Source organism: Nestor notabilis, unplaced genomic scaffold, assembly GCF_000696875.1.
Source record: "Nestor notabilis isolate BGI_N333 unplaced genomic scaffold, ASM69687v1 scaffold23801, whole genome shotgun sequence".
Classification (NCBI taxonomy): domain Eukaryota; kingdom Metazoa; phylum Chordata; class Aves; order Psittaciformes; family Psittacidae; genus Nestor; species Nestor notabilis.
Genome location: NW_009913731.1, coordinates 24,005 through 45,115, shown reverse-complemented (window position 1 = coordinate 45,115; position 21,111 = coordinate 24,005). Strand labels below are relative to the sequence as shown.

General features: G+C 38.1%; 1 protein-coding gene across 1 annotated transcript in view; it reads left to right on the top strand.

Moving 5' to 3' along the window:
* MPPED1 (metallophosphoesterase domain containing 1) overlaps positions 1-21,111 on the top strand; it is a 48,360-nt gene that overhangs the window by 15,871 nt on the left and 11,378 nt on the right. Inside the window, exon 3 of the mRNA XM_010023338.1 lies at positions 4,940-5,165. Within this exon, the coding sequence (XP_010021640.1) occupies positions 4,940-5,165 (226 nt within the window). The remainder of the gene's footprint in view (positions 1-4,939; positions 5,166-21,111) is intronic.

Here is a 21,111-nt window from a genome sequence, read left to right as displayed (position 1 = left end):
AAATACATCTTTGACTCCTATAGCATATGTTCTTGCGTGTGTTTCTTGGCACTCCTGAAGGGCAGATCTATTTCTTACATGCTTGATGCCTTAATTTTACTGGTGAATGAGTTTTGTCCTGGATATGTGTACAGAATTTCTGTGTGCAGAATTCCTGTGACAGACACAAATTTTCTATAATATCTTTGTATACATAGAGCTTCTGTATTAATATCAAGTTTGCTACCTGCCCACCAGTAAAGCCACATGCCATCATCAAATGTTAATTGGCTATCAGTTGGGTATTTAGGCCTACTCATCTGCTAAATGGATAGTGTGAGGAACTTATACCAGTTAATGGAACATACTCTCTAGTCATTCCTGTGAAATTGTTTGCATACTATAGATTTGTTCCATTAGAATCACACCATGAAATGAGTTTTAAATTTCTTGCAACATTGCAGGTTGTTTAAAATTACTGTTTGTTTTCTGGTGTAGACTTGAAGAAACCCAGAATCACACACGATAGAGGGTTCCTCTGGAGGTCATAGAGTCCAACTTCCTGTTAAGAGCAGGCCTAGTTAGAACAGGCTGCTCAGAACCTTGTCCATTGAGTTTTGAATATCTCTAAGAGTGGAGATTTCACAGCTGCTCTGGCACCTATTCCATGTTTTGGCCATCCTCATGGTAAAAGTCTTTCCTTTTACCATGTTCCCACTTGTGTCTGTTGCCTCTTGTATCTCTGAGCACCTCTGAGAAGAACCTAGCTCTGGCTTCTCTTTATCCTGAGATCAGGTAGTTGCAGGCAGCAGTAAGATCTTCATCTTCTCTAGGCTGAAGAGACTCACATCTCAGCCTCTTCCCATATGCCACATTCCCCAGCCATCTTGGCAGCCATCTGCTGAACTTCATTCAGTTTGTCTGTAGTTTTACTGAGGAACCCTGAACGGGGCACCACACTCCAGACGTGATCTCATAAGTGCTAGATAGAGGAGAAAGATCACTCCCTTTGTTCAGCTGTTTTCACTGTTAACTAATACAGTGTGGTTGTCTGGCTTTGCACAAAGACACACTGCCGAGTCTTGTTGAATTAAGTTACTCCATCATAGGAATATGCAAACGCAAATGCAGGACTTTGCGGTTGCTTTTGATTAAGTTTATGAGGTTCCTGTCAACCCATTTTTCTAACCTTTGGAGGTTCCTCTGAATAGCACACATGCCCTCCAGAGTGGGTTGGCATATCCTCACCCCTAATTTGGTGTTGTCTGCAAATCTGCTGAAAGCACACTCCATCAGATTATACAAGCTGTTAGTAAAGAAGGGAAGTAGTATTGGCCCCAACATCACTAGCTGAGGGATACCTCTAGTGACTTACTTCCAGGTGGACTTTGTACCACTAGTTTTAGCCCTTTGAGCTCAGTATTTTAGGCAATACTTGACCCACCTTATCACCTATCCTTATCTTAGCAATTTAGATATAAGGATGCTATGGGAGATTGTGTCAAAGGCTAAGATCAAGGCAGACAGCATCCAGTACTCCCCCTTCACCACAGAGCCAGTCATCTCCTCATAGAAGCAATTGTGTTAGTCAGGTATGGTTTAGCCATCATTGGTAGCTGTTCCCATTCACTTTCCTGACCTTCACTGCTTGGAAAATTACTTTGAGAGAGATGTGTTCCATAATTTTCCCAGGCCTGATGTGAAGCTTGATGGCCTGTAGTTCCCCAGATCCCCCTTTTTGCCTTTTGTGAAGGTGAATGGGACCATTTGCCTTTTTCCAGCCATGGGAAACTTCTCCAATCCCCCTGACTTTTCAAAGGTGATAGACCTGTGATAGACAGGTTATAAGCCTGTGTCCATCTATTGCATCACTCCAGTCAGGGGTGCTATTCCACCATGTCTCCAGTTGCTGTAAGAAGCAACAAAAACCTGCATGAGTGGGAATTCAACATTCTCAGCTCAGTTTGTATAACAAGGGACAGGAAAAGTCTCAGGTGTTTTTTCTACACAGGTTGTCATTAGCACCTACTGGCAGGTATGGGAATAAACCGGTCAGCCTGGAAGTGTTTGAATTATCTCTGATCAAGAGCAGGTGGCACAAAAAATAGATGGAAAAGTGGTTGTTCTAAAGTTATGGACACATGTAAAAACACAGCCATAAAATAGCTATTAGGCTATGTGCTCTGGGGAAGGACTTGGTCCTAGCCAGGGACTGAGCCAAAGCTACAGATTGTGCAGTAGTCTGTGCCTAAGTATGGAAAACCATGTATTTGTGTTGGAAGGACAAAATGGAGTAAGAACAGTTTAAATAATAACATATAAAAAGGAAAAGTGTGAAGTTGTACCTCAGAAGTAGGAAAGATTTTCTTCTTAAAGGTAGTTTTCAGGTAAATATTGATCAGATACTGCTAATGTTTGGTGGATCTTAATTCTTTGAAAGGTACTTGCAACATTCAACATTTCTCAGGGTTGTGCTGACACACCACATGGGGCTATGGTCGTGCTGCAGTAAGGTGGTGTTGGTCCCTCTGAAGTCAGCAGCAGCAGCAGCAGGACTGTGCTTTAGTGCAAAGAGATGTTTAGCGTTCAGTGTTGATTTCTGTATGTGGACCAGGGTGAACATTGGTAAGTACAGATCACACTGGAAGCAGGGAAGATGGCAAATGTGTAATCAGTATGGTGGTCTGATAGCTGAGGGTCTTCATCTGCAGCTGCTCAACTGGCATCTTGCACTTCATGACAGCAGTGCCCAACCAAGAACAAGGTTTCACAGATTTACACCTAAGGTTGACTTTGCACTTAGAGAGCACTTGGAGTGAAAACCAAAGCATGTTCTAAAGTCTTCTAAGGAGCAAACTTTAAAAAAATTACTTCTAAATTTACATCCAAGCAGCAAAAAATATCTATTAGACAAAAAAATAAGATTTAAACAGTAAAGAGAGGTTGTGGAGGCAAAAAGAGGGAAATGAGTTTAGCAAGGTGCCGCCTGGTATGGAATGAAAGAAAAAAAACTTGAGCTGCAAACTCATCAAAAACACAGTTGTTAATTGAAAAGCTGACAGACCTGTAACTACAGCAGCGCTTCTGGCCGCCACTGTAATAAATGTAACTGTACATTTAGAGTAATTTGCTAATTTGCTTAAGTAACACCCACAGACAGCAACATGACATAAATACATTAGTGGAAGCAACAACTATAACAAGCTTGTGCAGGTTCTTGGCTGCTAGATGGATGGATCAGATGAGCTGGAAAAGATTTACAAAACAACAGAAATGGAATTGTTAACGGCATTGCAGCACCCAGGATTTTGTTATTTTCCTGTTTCCCAAGAATGCTTTAAGGCCTGTAGATGCCCATACATATTGTAGCATGTAAGTAACATTCTTAACTTGTGCGTGTATGTGTGCAGACACCCAGAAAACTTGTAGAGATGGAGTGCACATCTGCAAAATGCTAAGCATTTCAGAGGCAAAAATTACAAAATGTACATCTCAGGTAGTTGTTCAGGTAAAAAAAAAAAAGAATCTAGCATTCAACATGTAATTATCAGTACCTGAAAACAGTTTCTGTTAGTAAATATTCTAAAGTCACATGTGTATAGAGTCCACAGGAAAGACTGGAAAATGTACAATCAATTTTCCTAATACAGGCGTTCCAAGTGTCTGAAACTTATACTTCAGAGTTACCCAGATCTTTTCATTTGGCAAATAATGAGTTTAGCCTTCTGGAATCTCCTCTGGGCTAGCATTGTTCTCTATTTCTGTAACTCTGAATTACACTCTTGCATTTTATTCTTAAGTCTACTCATGCCAACTTTAGCCACTGTTTATTGACTCATGGTTTACCTTCTCTAAATATCCTACGTGTAGGTTAGGGTTGGGATCATTTCTATGTTATCAACAATACATGTTAAAAATGACGAGATAGCTGCTATGCATGGTGGATCTCATTTTCAAGAAAGTATTTCTTTCTAGTCCCAGTCTCCTTTTCTGACTGTCTTCATTCCGATGCACATTAACAGGGCAGAAGCAAAGCTAATGAATGCAGCTTTACACAATTTCTGTCCTTGTTTCCTCTCAGATGTACTCAGGTGGTTTCTCTTGAGCTTCTTGAGGCGGGTGATGTCTGCTCTCAGGGACAGAATCCAGTTGATAACCAAATGTGGAGTCAGGTGGAAAGTTTCTGTTGCAGTGCTGCTCTCAGGGAGAACCCATGTGTGTGGGCATGCATATTCTTACAGTCAGCAGGAGGTTGTAAGGTTTTTCGCTAAATACGGGTTGTGAAATATTCTTGAACATGAGTCACTTTAAATTATAGTCCATGGATCTAAGGAAGTCACTGAGAAAATGGAGCAGGAAAAAACATGGGATCGAGGCAGACTGCAAGACTTCTTTGTGGGATGTGGAGTTTTGACAGCTAAATCCAATCTCCATCTTGCTTGAAGGCTTGATCTGGAAGGGCAAAGAGGGCAGCAAACCTCTCTGGCTGACCCAAGTTCTGAGTCTGTAAGACCTCCTCAGTAAAGCAGATAAAGACCACAGCTCTGGGAGAAGAGAGCTGACATTATTTTATGAGCGTTACGGCTGATCTTCTTTGAACCCTAATTTCTGTCAAAGAGTTATCATCACTGTCACAGTAAGTGATACTTGCAGCACAAATGGCAATTAACTAGAAGTAAATAGTAGAGCAGAAGTCTGCAGACTGGTTTTTAAGGTTGATGAGTTGAAAGTAATTTCAACACATTAATGCTAAGCATGCTAAATCATAGTGTGCCCTGAAAAAGACAGTAATGTCGTTTACCTGAAATCACTAGGAATTGCAGTAAAACGTAGTAAGGGGTGTGCTCGATTGTTTCCAATATGTGAACATATTATAAGAATTGATAATAGTCTGTGAGTCTGTTTTCTTTTATCAGATTTTCCATAAAACAAGTAATTTGTTTGTTTTTCACTGTTTTAGGTAGCCTGCCCTATGAGTACAAGATTGTGATAGCAGGAAATCATGAATTGACCTTTGACCAGGAATTCATGGCTGACTTGATCAAGCAGGACTTTTACTATTTCCCTTCTGTTTCTAAGCTGAAGCCAGAGAGCTATGAAAATGTACAGTCTCTTCTAACAAACTGCATCTATCTTCAAGACTCTGAAGTGACGGTGAGGGGATTCAGAATATATGGCTCCCCTTGGTAAGCAGGTTTTTAAGCATACATAAAAAAAATAATTATTGATTGCTATCACATCAGCCATTTTGTATGCATCAGCTATATTTGGATTGCTGCCTTAGGAAGAAAAGTAATATTCAGTTTGATAAGGTTTTTATATTTTCTTGTAATGAATCATTCCTGTGACAAAATAATGTACTTGTACTATGAGTATTGTTAACCAAATAATGATGGGAAAAAGATAGTGTGTCTTGAACCCTCAGCGAGGAGTAGTTCTCTAACATAGTCCGTGTAGGGTTTTTTTGTGTCATAAAATATGTTCCTATACTTAGTGAATTTATGTAATTACAGTTTAATTTTATTGCAAAGGGTCTATTCTTTTGACAATTTCCATCCTACAGATAGTATTTAAGTTTCATTACTGTTTACAGTAGTCATTTAACACAGCAAACTTGTTACAGTATTTGTTTACGCCTCCTTTTTTTTTTTTTAAATATCCCTCAGAATGTTATTTCTTTAATACAGTAATAGCTTTCCTTAAGGTATAGTTAAGCTTCAAAATTGAAGTCAACAGAACAGTGGCAATCTAGTATTTCATGGATTTTGCTCTGTTGCATAGAGTGAACACTTAGAATTCCTCGACAGTATCGGAGACAGATGGGCTTTGGCTTCCTGACCTCCACCTTTAGACCTCATATGTGTTGCTTCTGTGCATCTTACTTAAGTTGCATTACTACTGTGTTATTTCCACTGATGGGACTGTAAATTGGGTCTTTTATGAGCATTCAGTATACATATAAAAGAAGTAAAAATTTATTTTAAAAGGCAGATTTTTAAGGGAATCTGTTACTCTTCTTTTTAAAATCACATCAGGCTGGAATGTAGCAAACAAGTTGTCAAACCTGATGCATATACCCCAATGTGAATTTTCAGTGTGAATAAACTGTGAAATCTCTTGGATTTTTCTTAATTTTTTTTTTTTTTTGTAATGAAATTGGCATTTTCCCACTTGGTTACTTGAGATGGGTGTTAATTTTCTCTAAGCTTATTATTCTGCATTTGTCTACATTAAATATCTTCCCTTTTAAATGCACCCTTCTCTCTATCCCTCTTAGATCTCCAGATTGTTCTGGGGGTATTTTTCAACCTACTCACCTGCTGTGTTGTAGTTCATGTTCCTCTTGTGTCTACTGTGTATTCGATCAATGTACAATTTACTTGATTTTCTGAATTATTAGGGAAGACGTTAGATGGTATCAGTCCCAATATTAACTTCTGAGAAATGCCACTTGGCATCTCTTCCCATTTTGATGTTCCACTGTAAATACCATAATTATGCTCTGTTTATAATATGTCTGGCAACTTCATATCTTCATTGCGATATTTGTAACCAGGCACCATATTTCCAGTGTCAGTAATAATTTTCCAGGCACTAAAGTACCAAAAGTCTCATTAAAGTCTAGATAAATTAAATTTCAGCAAAATATTATCTAGAAAGTAGCACTAAGTAGAGGCTAAAGAAACCATTTGAACTCCCTGTGTATGATTCGATGTGTAAAAATCTGTTGAGAAAACTTTTGTCCACCCACTAACCCATAAATAATGTTTCTGTAAAATCAGATCTGCCGCATTGCATTCCCTTTGTGCGCTAATCCTGTCATTTTGTGCAAGTTGTCTAAGCTATCTGGCATGACCTGTTCTTCATGAAAAAAGATTGCTTTCCATCTATGCATCTTCAGGTCATATCTAAACTTCCACACTACATGTTTCACAGTGTTGCTAAACCATCTCCCACCCCCTTATGGTCCTGGAAGATGAGTGTTGTAAGGTCCTTTGAAGAGCTTTGCTTACTCCATATGGGAGAAAGTCTTGATGAAAGTCTTCCAGCCAAACTTGGTTTTTTTTCACTTGTTATTGTGCAACGCCGAATGAAGTTTCCATGCTAATTAATGTCATGTCCAGTAGAGTCAGCAACAACAATAACAGCAGTAATTTAAGTCACTCTTCATTAGTCCATCAGAACAGCAGATGCAGAAGTAACCAAGTCACATCAGCCAGCTCACCAGTCAGAAACTTTAGGAAGAGAAACAGCTATTTTGTGTAGGTTAAACTAGCTGCCTGCTAGATCGAAAGCTGTAGTACAAGTCTGTGCTTATTGATCACTACAGTTCTTTAGCAGTTCTTTTTGGCTCAATGTTTCATTCATTCTGAAAAGAGAGGTTTGTCATAGCCTCTGTGGGAAATCACTCTCAGTTTCTTTCTATATCATACTAATGTAATTTCTAAAAAACTACAGAACTTTGGTGAACTTTTCATGGCGAATCTGTTTTTGCCCTTGCATCATGAAGCCAGTCCTTTAGAAAATGCTTATGAGCATTCAAGTCAAGACTTGAATATTCATAATTCTTTAAGATCTCAGAACTCAGTAAGAAAGCTAAATTTCATGCAGTTGCTTGTTTAGTATCCAAAAATAATTTTCTTTTCCAGCCTTGAAAATGTGCATCTAGCTTTTTGAATGGGTTTGTTTAATGGAGAACTCCCAATTACAGTTCATGTTGTTGTCCATACCTGACTCTGTTTAATGAGAAGATGAACTATCTAGAAATTGAAAGACTGGGGCCCCAGATTCTGCCTTTCCATTTTTGGTTACAGCCCTGACCTTACTTCATCCTTTGTAAAAATAAGTGCAAGCTAGAGATATCCCTGCTTTATAAAACAGATTAATCAGTAGTTGCAAAGTACTTTGAGAATGCTGGAGTAAGGTCTGAGTCACTGTCAACCAGCATTAACTTAGTACGTTTACCTGTAGCCACCTGTGTTTCTATGTGTGACCTGTACACCATTAGATTGTACTTAAGCTTAAGATATTCTAGTTGCAGAATAAACCGTGAGAGCTTGATTGGTTTGCATAACCTGCCAGTCTCTAAGGCCTTTTAAATACGTACCGTTTGTGTGTGGTTAAATATTTTCAATAGCACTTGGGTATTTTGATCTCTATTATTATCTAAAACTCAGTGGTTATTTTTAATTGCATAGAAGAAATGGGACAGGTTTGTCTCAGAAATCAATGCTTTCACTCTCTTGGGCTCCAAGGGCAAGATTTCAAGTACCAGATTGAGCTTCTACCCACTAACAAAAATTTTAACTGCCTTAAATGTTAATTACTCTAGTGTAATCATCAAGCAGGGAGCATCCATTTTGAAATCAAGTTGCAAAGCACAAAAGCTGCTATTTAGGAATTCGTATTTGCAACACTGGTATCTTGGACCACGGATTATCAGTATAGATGATAAGTGAGAGGAGTATAAATAAGAAAGATGCTTGACAGTGCACCATACAGTGTTGGTTGCCAAATCTGGATGAGCAGGACATCAGGAAGAATGCATCGTGCTTCATTCTAGTGTAGCCCACACGCTGGGAACTACTGAGGATTTTTTGCATAGAAAGCTAGGCACAGGAGGATGCCCTCTGGTGTCATCCTAGCAAAGCCAAGGACATGTCCAGAACATATTCACAGACCTGGAAGCAATCTTATGTAGAGAATAGCCGTAGTTGCTATAAAGTAAACCAAAGATTTTGGTTTCTCAGTAGCATTTGTTGTAAATTGGAAAGCTTCTGATTGGGAAGTACTTTTAAACACTCTTATTGATTCTGGACTGCTATGAGAAAAGTCAAACTGGCAGACAGAATAACACAAATAATTCTACAGAATAGTTCTATGATTAACATTTAACTGCTAAGCCTTCCCAAAGATGAAGCCATTTTCCAGAGGGGTTTGATTTGTTTTTCAGTATAACAGACAAAGTCATAACATGTGAGTAAAAATACAGCAATCAGGAACCCCAGAGAGGAGCAGAGAATCCATCCTCGGCTGTTCTCAAGACTTGGCTGGACAGTTGTGGCTGACCAGATGTAGTGGTGGTGAGAGGTAGGGAGAGGTCGGTTGGACTAAAGATCTTCAAAGGTCCCTTTCGAGCAATGTTTCTGTGATTCTTTCAATTCAATATGGAGCTAGAGTTAGGTATCAGCATTGATACCTGAAATGAACATGTTATCAACAAAGTCCTTACAATAAGTCCTTACAATTAGTACTCTATAAGCAGTAGATGGTCCTCACAGGTAGCTTCGAAGTCAGGAAACCAAGACGATAGTGGAAAAATGAATTTGATTTGAAGCAGAAGGTCTTTCTGTGTTGTCAGATTGAGTATTATCTCTGTGATGACATCATTCACAGAACCATATTAATAAGTGATAGTGAGTATTTCAGTTCCAGATTTTCAGCCTTCTGTTATAGTTCAGTACCATCACAATATCTTATTATTTGCAGGTGAAAGTTTTAGTGTTAGCTACAGCTGGAATGAAGATAGGCTATACAATCCACTTGTGCCTGGGGTAAAGATTTTAATTGCACAGTTACACACTGTATTTGCACAAAACCCCCTGATGTATTCAGGGCACAAGGTCTGCTGTGCTTGCTTAGTGAGTCAACTGTGTATTACTCCATAGGCAAAACTAAATGCCTGTACAGGTGCATGTACATTTTTGTTTCAACATGAGAATACCTCTCTGAGGTTCATACTTACACGTGTGATCTGAGTGTTGCTATGTCTGCTTCTCCGCTGCACAAGGTTCCAACAATGGACTCTGCCCTACTATATGTTTTTTCTATTGAGTTTTTTACAACACAGTGGGTAAGTAACTGTGCTCTCTGTTCTCAAGTTGTATGCAATAACTTAAGATAAGACCTGAAGATTAATGAATTGACCTGATCAATAATCAAAAGCTGTTAGTGTCTGGCAGAGGTTATACTGGGCATTCCACCAGTGTGTAATATTACATCCCTGCGTCAAATTTATAGAAAAAGATGTGCATCTGCAGAAGGACAGTTATTCTGTGTGTGATCTTGTGGAAAATGGCGGAATACCAGTGACCTTTTCTATTAAAAATGGATTATTAATGGCAGGGTTAGGGTACACACTTGACATAGTGAGAGAAATGCAAGTGGCTGAAGAAAAACATCTTCTTCCTAGACAGTGAATTTCTGTAATACTTCTGATCAGCTGTACACAACTGCAAGAGAAACTTTGGTCCTCGTGCTTTCAAACAAGCATGTAAGGTGGCAGGAAAGTATTTTACCTCTTTCAGTATTTTATCTCTTTCAGTATTTTTACCTGTTTGTTTTTTAATTTTCCACAGTCTGGGAAAGGAGAGGACAATCAAAGCCTGCTTGCCAAGCACATGATAATTTCATTATTCTAAATGACGTACTGGCCTGGGTAGCAAAAAGAAGACGTTTAGGAGGAGATTGCCTCCAGACTCATTATCGAGAGAGTGGATTTTTGCTTGGCTTTGATTATCTGGAGGGATCTATTCCTGTGAAAAACGAACTTCATTTTTCTTTTTGCAGAATTACAGTTTTTTCTAGTGTCTATGTATTCTCATTTCTTCCTTCCTTCTTTTGCTAGGCCATCTGGAACTTCGGAAACTTTCATTTCCCAGTTAGGGAAAATGGGAGAACAAAGATTAGTATCAGCCTACAAAGAAATTTTGACCATTTATCCTGAAGTGACAGATGCCTGGGCTGGACTCCTGTTTTTTTTTTTTAGCTTCCTTCCAGTGGAATGTTGATTAGATGTGGCCCCTGCATGTTTACCTGCGGGCCAACAGCTCTCGTGCGACATTTTTGGTCACGTTATGGGAACTGAGTGACTAAAGTTAGGGGTGTGTATGTGGGGAGTGTTTTCTTCTTCTATTCTAGTTGTTTTCACTGAGTTTAGTGTTCTGAGTCAGGGCTACTTGGTCAGTTCTGGCTATGTCAGAGAAGATGGCTGAATTCTTTCCATTCCAACTTGTAGATTGCATTAGTGAGTATCAGCCACCAACTTTTCCCAAAGGAGCCTTGCCTGGGAGCTTATTTTCCATCATCATCCCTCTTTGGTGTGAGGGTTGGAAATCTCTTCCGACCAGTTGGCCCTTTTTTTGGTGCGCTGCAGCTGTCTGTACAATTCCAGTATGCTGCCGAGTGTGATCAGTAGTACTTGGCTGTAGGTGCATAACTCTTATTTGTTACTTCCTTGTCTGATTTGTTTTTTCATCACAAATTAGTTGACTTTGTTAGACTCCTTCTCAAATGTTCTGTGTGTGTGTGTATATATGCACACGCGCACATGCACGTGTGCACTTTGGATAGAAAGACTGACAACTTCCATGTATATTTTGGGTAGTTTGAAAGAGCATGCAGAGGGCAAAATGAGGCAGACTTATTTTCGTTCCACACAGAACTGAGGCCACCCATACCCTAGGTCTCCATTTCACTGCCTTCCTTCTCCATCTTTTTAAGAGCGGCTATAATGGTCTCTTTCATTCCTCACTGAACTTAGTTTCCATCAGTAAAATAATGCAATAAAGATTTATAGATTCATTTCATGAGAGGGACACGCTTTCATTTTGCCAGTGATGAATCATCTAATGTTTACTTTCCCAGACCTTGTACAAATCTTTACAGTCATTGAGGTGACCATCAATTAAAATGAAACTGTATTAAAATAAAATATTGACTTCATTTAACATAATATACCTCCCAAGTCCGGAGTGTGCCTTCCAGCAGCCGCAGTGCAAGATGTTACATTACAGGTTTCATTCCTTGTAAAATTCACAGAAAGTAGTAATTGCTGTCTCAAAGTGACCACTCTGATTCTTAGTTCTTATGCCCCCTTTCAAATCTGCAAAAAAACCTATTCAGTACCTTGCACATGACTAAAATATATATAAAGACTAAAAATATGTGTTACTGTACAAAACTATAGTATTTTTTTTTAAGTAAAAGAGTTGATCCTTCTGTGTTCTCTTCTTTCTGCACCCTCACTTGGTCAAAAGATAAAAATGCAAATAACTGAACTGCAATTGCTTCTGTGCTGTTTTCTAAAGCAATGAAATACCACTCTAAAATTCTTGAAAACCTCAAGTTAAGTAGGTTTTTGAGCGGGTGGCTTGTTTTCCTGTCTAGCTGTGTCAAGGCTGCAGTTTTGTATGGATGGGTGTGGAAATGCTGGATGTGGACATATTACAGAGTTGCGGGGGTTTTGTTGCTCATAAGTATGTTTTAAAAACAGTAGATGTTTCCTGATTTTAAAGTTGGGAACTATTGGGAGCTTTTTTAATTTGTGACTTTGAGGCAGGCAAGATAAGTGGATAATTTAGGTAGACTGATACGGTTCTTGAAGAAAATGAAAATCATGAGTGGGAATAACAGACTCTACTTGTTATTTAGAATTGAGGCATCTCATGTTTCAGAAAGTTTGGGGAGAACACTGTCACCTAAGCCTACCTGATGTGGCTGCATTACTATGGTTAGAATGCTGAAGATGTTTTATTTCAGGCAGTCAGTAAAAGGTAGGTTAAGATGTGACAGATGTGTAAGAAATAGCAACGTGTTTAGAAGAGAGAAAGCAAAATTCATCATGCTGTTAAAGTATATTAATTAACAGTCTGAGGCACATAGATACAGGTTTAATTGTATTTTAGTAGAATGCTAGAGTGATATTTTTATTTCCTCTTCCATACTTATCAAAAACCATTTTGCATTTTGTAAAGTGCTGCTTCTAGAAACGCTTAAAACCACAATACGCTGTAGTTTAGTTTGCAGCATATGGAAGATCATAAGAATGGGTATTTTTTTCCTGCAAAATGATTTTGATCTATTAAATTCAGCTGCTCAGGGAATGTGGTGGGGAGAAATGTAATATGTTGAACTCCTGAAGTATGAAAGGTTTTCCAATGGCAGAAAGTGAGACTTTAAGAGTTCATTCTGGCTGTTTTAATATCAGAAACAGATCATTGGATTGTTTTTCTCCTCTTTTTTTCACCCTTTTTACTAGTGGCACTTTGATAAAATTGGTGCATTTCATGTGGTAAATACGTCTTGGAAAGCTTTTTTTTAACATGACTTGGAAATACAGGAAATGCTGAATGTCATTCAGTAGGCACTAGGTATACAGGTGCTATTGCTCATGTGAGCAATCATACTGAATTCAGGAGAGATCTTTTTAATGAACACTGCAGTAAATTTAAGTTACTGAAATGAATTAGCAAGAATCATTACATTGCTGAAAAAAATAGTTGTGTAGAACAAAATAAAAGTTTCTTAGACTCCAAGTGAATTTTCTGTAGCATGATTGAGGAACATAGTTGCTACTAATTGAATTCTGCAATAGGGATGTGAGTGAATGAAATGTAAACTGAACTATACAAATTGTAGCCCACAGATACCATCAAAGTCAGACCAGTATGTTAAATTCTAATTATTATGACCTCCTGAGAAATTTTATGTTCTACTTCCCACAAGATTTTTTTTAAGTCACAGCAGTTTAGAATATCCTTTTTTTCTTTTGTTGTTAATGAACATTCCAGAAAATGTTTTCTCTCAAATAAAATTCCTTCCCAGCATTGCTCAGGGTTGAGGAGTCTGGATCAGTTTAATCCTAGAATAGTCACACCAGAGGAAGAACAGTAAGTTGAACACCTTTGCATGCTGCTTACTTTACATGTATGCCTGTTAGGGATATGAATCAATTCTCTTAACACATTTCACAGTGACCTCTTGCAGAGTGAGCTTAATTAGTTACTAAAGCCAAAGATGCTTTGCATCCACTTCGCAGCTGCATTCCTCCACTATGTCTATACAAGTGTCAGGACATTACACTGCCTTTGTGTGCATGTATGCTGAATATAGACCAGAAGTTATATTGATTTCACATAACATATTTTGGCAAGTGCTGTTTCTTTAATGCGGCTTTGTATTTCTGTATGTGAGTGGGGATTTAATTTACTTGTTTTGTTGCAATGTTTCTAGTTTTAGTTAAATTTGAAAGCAGTCAAAAAATACATTGCTTTAGTTTAATTAGCTTGGTAGAAAAAAAAACCTTTCCTGGGCAGTAATTATTAGTTGTATATTACTAAAAGGAAATAGTTCACATTCAGTTACTTCGCAGAAATAATTGAATCTTCTGATCCAGTAAACTAGCTCACTTTGGATTCAGCTGGTTTTTAATTTAAGACCTATAGAAGAGAAGACCTGTAATCTCACTTGAGGGAATTGGCTTCACTTTCCTGCAGTTCATAAACCACAAGAGTGAAATTGCAATCCCCCACAGCAGTTTTCTCTTTATTTTTCACATTTACTTGAAAGTTTAATTTTATGAGACGGAGCTGATTTTAAAGTTTAAAGTGGGTTTTTTGTTGTTGTTTTGGTGCTTTTTTTCCACCATTTTTTCTTGAACAAAAGGACTACCAGCTCTATCTGTAGTCTGGGCTGTTGTCTCAGACAGCAGCAATTTCAGGATGTTTCAAAGATGTAAACACAGTTGGGTACTTCATTGAGCCCTTTGGCGATATTCCAAGAGAAACACAAATAGCTAACTAGTTTGGAGCGGATCTACGTGGAGCTGATTCTCAGCTGGAGTAAATCGGCAGAGCTCCACTGGCTTTTGAGACATTTACACCTGGTGAGAATCAGCCTCCCTGCTCCACAGTAGCTTGTATGTGTGCATTTTTCCTAGGTTTTTCACAGTAGATGTGTTACTAGATGGTGACTTTACATTGTGCTCTACATGAAGAACTGTAAATGGAGCCACCATCGGAGTAACTAATTGTAACACAGTTGTCTGAGTTCTTTCTCTTTTCCCTGACCAGATTTTAAGCGGAAAAGAATTTACCACTTGTTGTGAAGCTGTTTAATATCAGAACACTTTCTTTGGATTTGTTGTTCATAGATTAATTTTATTTAATAAATTAGCATCATTTAATGTGAATTAATACAAGGATTTTCTTCCCCAGTAAGAAAGTAGAGTAAATTGGAACCAGTATTACAACACAGGGGTACACCAGTGTGTGTCAAGTATTTCTAATGATGTAATTTACATCAGATAAGTCTATGACTTTTTAAGGTTATCTCGTAATTCCTAGCAAGCTGAATGAGCATCCAGGTGTTAAAGCTGTACCTTTGTGGTATAGAAAGTTATATTGCAGCAATTGGTTTCCACCACTGTACTGTGGGGTGAATTTACAACTGCAGGAAAATAGGAATTTGGAATTTAGGATTACTTGGATGTTGTTCATGTCAGGTAGAAACATGGCATATGAAGTATCAGTACTTGTTTTTTTAAACAAGAAGTTCATCTGTTGCTAAATTAAAAATAATATACTTGGTGCATATATGCACATGTGCTGTATTAATGTATTAGTTTTGGAAACATTTTCATGCTTGCTTAACTCAAAATGGCTTTGAATTTTCAACAGAAAAGAAGGTAAAAAAATGAAAAAGAAAGAAAACCAGAAAAGAACTGTCAGACAGTTAGTCCATATGGCCTAATTACTCCTGGTATTTTGAGAAAAGAATGTTAACCTGGAGAGCTAATAAACTGCGAAGTGGCTACTGTGAGGACCTTTTTTCTTAGTTCTTAGTGCACCTATTACACATTCTATGTATTTCAGTCATGTTTCATCTAGGAGAGTCCATCCAGTAGCTGCATCATAAAAAAACCCACTAGTATCTCTATTTGGAATGATACTAAATCTTCTCAGTTTGCAAACTTCTGCAAAGTCTTAGGGGACTACAGTAAACACTAGCTGGGTGTGTGGAAGAACATCCTTTTTCTTTAGCTTATAGTCATCTGATAGGGAAAAACTGTAGGGATGCCATGCATAGATGGGCCTCAAATTATGTTTCCTAACAGACTGGCTCATTTGCGGTAAGTTTTACATTTAAAATAAGATGGTGACTGTCCTGTGTACAGAGGGGCTGTTAACTTCTCCTCTCTCTTAACCCTTCTTCTTTCTGTGGCTGTCACCTATCAGTGTCTGAAGTACAGACCGGATAACCTGGCTGTACCTATATTTTTACGTATTAAGAATCAGACACTGAGGGAACAGACTCTGAGGCATCAGGAACTCAAGAACTTAGCCCTGCATTAAATCTCCAAGACCGTACTGGAAGTCTGTACAGTTCTACATCTGTACCATCAGCACTGAATCTCTTGGTTAATTGTTTGTTGGGTTTATTTTATTATTTTTAAAAACTATCAGATGGGATATTATCACTTGCCTCCCAGCAGAATGACATAAACTGTTTGCATTTGGTTTTGGCATGTTTTAAATTCAGTCTTTTATTAATTTTTCTCCTTACCTGTTATCTTCTGTTTTCTTGTTATGAAGATAAAATAGATTTTCTTTTATTTTTCATTGTTTTATAACAGATTAATGTTTAGAAATAATCAGTTCCTATTAGTCACAGCTTATTCTTTCTTCTTTCCAGTCAGAGATGTATGAAATCCTTTACTAAACAAAAGATGAATGATTTCATGTGTAACTCAAATAGCAAGAGAAATAATTACTGACAAAGGGCCATATTCGTATTTTTACCCTCCTTTTGTGGAAACAATAATTTAATTAGATTCAGAGTTTCAAAAATGACAACCTTGGATGCAAAGCTATTAAGGCAAGAAAACCCAAGCATACAGCAAACTTCCTCGTGGAAGAAATGTTGTCTGTTACAGCCAGCAGACTGATAGAAGATCTGAGTCCAATTTGCTGCTCACTACAGTCTCCCAAACTAATACTGTGCAAGCCATCTCTATCTTAGCACCTACATTCTCCTCTCTTCTGCTTTCTCCTTTACACCTGCTGAGTTGTACTTTGCGGCCTTGTGTTCCAGTGGATAATCTTCTGTGAGATTAACCATCATTTGCATTTATTAGTTGTAAGTACAAGGCCTTAGCTTTTATTAAGAAAACCCTGGTTCCAATATTATGAATGAGTGAATCTAAGTTTCTTTTTTTGTGTAGTTTTAATTCTTTCTGTACACTGCTTTCATACCTCTTCTCTAAAATCATACCATCCATTGTCTCTGTCACATGGAGGTTAGCCACAATATAAGTCTCCTCATAGTCCTCAAAACTTTTGAAACCCGTCTTTCTTTAAATCTCAGTTATGCCGTTGAAATGCTTAGATGACAACATTTTGAATGGTATTTCAAAGGCTGTAAGAAAACAGTGCCCTGCCAGTCCTTCTTAGCATTTATGGTCTCATGTCTAGTTTCAGTCCTGCCTGCTTTGGACTTGAATGTGAGGAAGAGAAGAGAGAAAGATGAGTGTTATTTCACAACTACTTCAGATGTTGAAACAGGCAATACCCCCACCCCCAAAGGTGAATTTTTATGCATCCTTACTTGTTAGAGAAAATTGAGTAAAAAGCAGTAGAAATACTCAGTAAACTGGTTAGTTGCTTACTGAGGAAAGGCAAAAACGGCAATTACAGAGATTGCGTAAATTCAGCTAACATGGTGATTTGGAATGTACAAATATGAATACCCGAAGGATATTAACACCAGGCAGGTGAAGGAAAGTAGATAGTGTATTTAGTACTGTATACCCATTTTCATAGGACTGTAGCTAGTTACAATAGTAAGATAAATCAAGACCAGGAAATAGTGAGATTAGAGATGCAATAGTGAGATTTCTTGGGCTGGGAATCAGGATGTATTGGAGGTTTGCCTGTGATTGCCACTGCTGAATCTAACTGCTTTGTGGTGTTCCATGGCCCTCGACCAGTCACTTTTACCAGTATGATTCTCAGCATGTATAGACCAGTCTTCTAAATACTGACTATGTGCAGCTCTGCAATTGTCAGGAAGGGAAGCAGGAATGAGAAAACTGATTTGGTCTATTCTTTTCCCACTGAGCTTCTTTACAGTCACTGGCCAATATCTGTTTATTTTCTGATAGCAGAAAAATGACAACTGTTGTGGAGGAAAGACTGGCGCAAGTCACCTGTTTCTGAACCTTTGAAATTTATTTTGTAAGCAAAGGAATTCTAGGGAGATAACTTGCCTTTCAGCTGCAGAAGAGATTTTTGTAGGAAGCTTTATAGAAATGAGGAGGTACAATGATCTGTGCATTGTGTTTTAGTTTTGCATTTTTTCTACTAAGGTGTTTGCAAGATGCTGCCCACCAACCCCTTTGATACGCTAATAGCCATTCAGTTACCACCCAGCTCTCTGAGGGGACTGGGCTATGGAAGGGAGTTTTCCCTTGAAGTCAAAGAGGGTAATTGCGTGCCTACTGGTGGCAAGATTTGTCTTACTTAACTGGACAGCCTAGATGTAGCTGCTGCAGTAAATCTTGCAGTCTTGAAGTTCTTGTGGTAGCTAACACCCCACAAGCACTACAGGCAGTGCCGTGGTGGGGATACTTCTTCAACTGCTCACTGGCTACCTGTTGTGTTCATTTGTAGCTGATGACCAGGTACTATGGAAGGTCCCCTTTAAGTGTACAGGGAGGAAGGGATCCATTCTTCAAGTTAAAACATTTACATTGAATCAAAGTAATGGAGAATCAGATTTCAATTTTTCATTGCTTGTAATAGAAAAATCCATGCACATTGATAGTTTTCCCCACGCAAGTGTCCCTTTTTGTGTCCCCTTTTTGTAAGTCTGCTGAGCAGATTAAAATGGGTACCAGTGGTTTGAAAATTGAAACCCTTCAATTTTCACGTAAATTACAGGTCAAATCTGTATAGTGCATCACTGCTCTGTACAGTAAATCACATGTAAGAATAAGTTATGCCTCATTTTAAATGACAAGAGAATCCTTAGACTACATGGTAGCCCTTTCCAGTAACAGCTGAAAAAAAAGAAGAAAAACTAATAAATAATTAAGGCAGTAATGTGTTTGCCCAAATAATTAAGGCAGTAATGTGTTTGACCACTTTTTTTTAGCATGACTTTTTTCTGTTATTATTGTAACAGAAATGCTCCTTTGAAAGACAACTAAATCTCTAATGATGGCTAAGAAGGTCATTCCTAGGAGGTTAAACTGGTTTAATGAGAAGTTATGAGAAGGTTACTCTAAGAGTGCAGAAAGATGTTAAGGGGTTAACCTATAAGAGATTACATTGTAGTCAGTGTTCTGTTAAAGTTTGAATTAATTTTTCCCATGGGTTTTTCACATTCTAATTTTCAACTAAATGAGACATCTGTTTCAGAAAAGGAAAATTTGCTATGGTTGTCATAGCAACTATCATTCTGTAAGAAAATTATTCCAATGGTTACTTTAGAACAGAAAGATAGAAATTCAGTACATAAAGCAACATCCGATTGCTAGCACAAACTCTGATAATTTAGCTTTTTGTATGGTGGATTATTTGACCTACAAAACTTGTTCATGTGTTTTTAACATAAGGTTAGTTGTGCTGTAAACAAATTCACTTCCAATGTCTTTTACCCCTAGCGTCTTACATGTAGACAATCATTATTCTTATCATAATAATAATAACTGTTGGAATTTCAGTAGTATATGGAGAGACTCAAACTGTCACTGTAAGAAGATAAGACCTAAATCAAAGTACATTTCTATACACTTCACTTCAGAGGTGAAATGCATTCATATTGTATGTCTTTAATTGTCAAAGACATTTTTCTTGGGGCTTTTAGAGAACAGTGGATTTTTCTTTTATCGAACATACATGACAGTATTGTCTTTGTAAACTGTAAAATATTACAGTATGTAATATGTAAATGTAAAATATTCAGTATGTCTGAAACCAAGATATACTGAAAAATAATTTTCAAAAAAATCACACTTTTCCTGAGCAAGCACTAAGTGGGAATCCAGAAATTCAGTGTTTGATATGAAGAATTTAACTTTGCTTTCAGGTTCTGTTGTAAATGCATGTTTTAGGCAAAGTTGTCTTTGCCCGATATCCAGGTCACACACTTGTTAATTGGATATTAGAGAAGATTTTTTTCTCCTACTCAGAAACCTTGATGGTCGTTTTGCAGTAAATTTGCAAAAAAGGGGACTTGGGGATTTATAAAATCCCTGTATGCCTATAAAGATGGGTTTGCTTTGGGGGTGGAGGCACTGATACGTATGATTTGTCTTTCTTCTCTCAGATGTAAAGCATACCAACATCCTCCCCTGAATCCTTTCTTGGACTTCAGATTTTCTTTTTTTTTTTCTTTTTTTCTTTTTTTTTTCTTTTTTTCTTTTTTTTGCCAGAAATATTCCAGACATTTCTTTCGATCTCAGGGTTGTCACAAAAGACAGCATAATGGCAAATCACACAAGTTGTAACATCTCCCCTTCACAAAAGAACAGCTCCAGCATGCATAACTTACCAGCCCTGCGCTCAGGCAGCTACGCTGCAGTCACCACAAAGGGAGGGAGGGAGGGACGAGGGAAAATGCTTCTTGTCTTAATAAGCAGATCATGCCTATTCATAAGGGGAAACAGGCTTTTTAAAAAGTGGCTGTGTACAGGCTAGCCCTAGTAGAGGCAGGCAGAGACTCTCACAGCTGCATATGCCATTTGTGGTCATTTGGATTTCAGCAGGTCTAAGCTGACTTTTGGCAAGACTTGTGGCAGTCACAGTTATTTCTCTTTATAAATGCTTCTTTGTGTCCTTAAAATAATTATTCCATAGGCTTTTGACCTTTTCTTCTTGGGCAAATACCAGTCTTTCCCTTTGGTTTCTTTCTTGGGGCAGGGAATGGCCATGGCTCATTCTGGTGTGTCTGACACACTTGTGGGATGCAGGACAGTGCCTCGCCTCACTTCCTACCAAGGACCTGGGGTTGATCCTGTCCGTGCCCAGCAGCACTGGTGTGAGCAACTGAATTCACTGAATCTGTCAGGGGCTTTAAAAGCATGATTTACTGTGCTGACACTTCATTTGCCTCCTATTTGGCCTTGCAAATATTTTCTCCCGCTGAGATTTAGCTCCTGGAAAACTTGCTCTGGGCCTACACACGATTTGCCAAACAGCTGAATATTTTCATCTCAGTGGTGCTTGGCATGTAAGTTGTGGAACACAATCACTAGGCAGGAGTTTAGAAGCAGCTTAGGCTCTGTATACTTTTATAAAGCCTGCCACTTCTGTAATACCTAAGCACCTCACAGAATTCAGTTTTATTTAT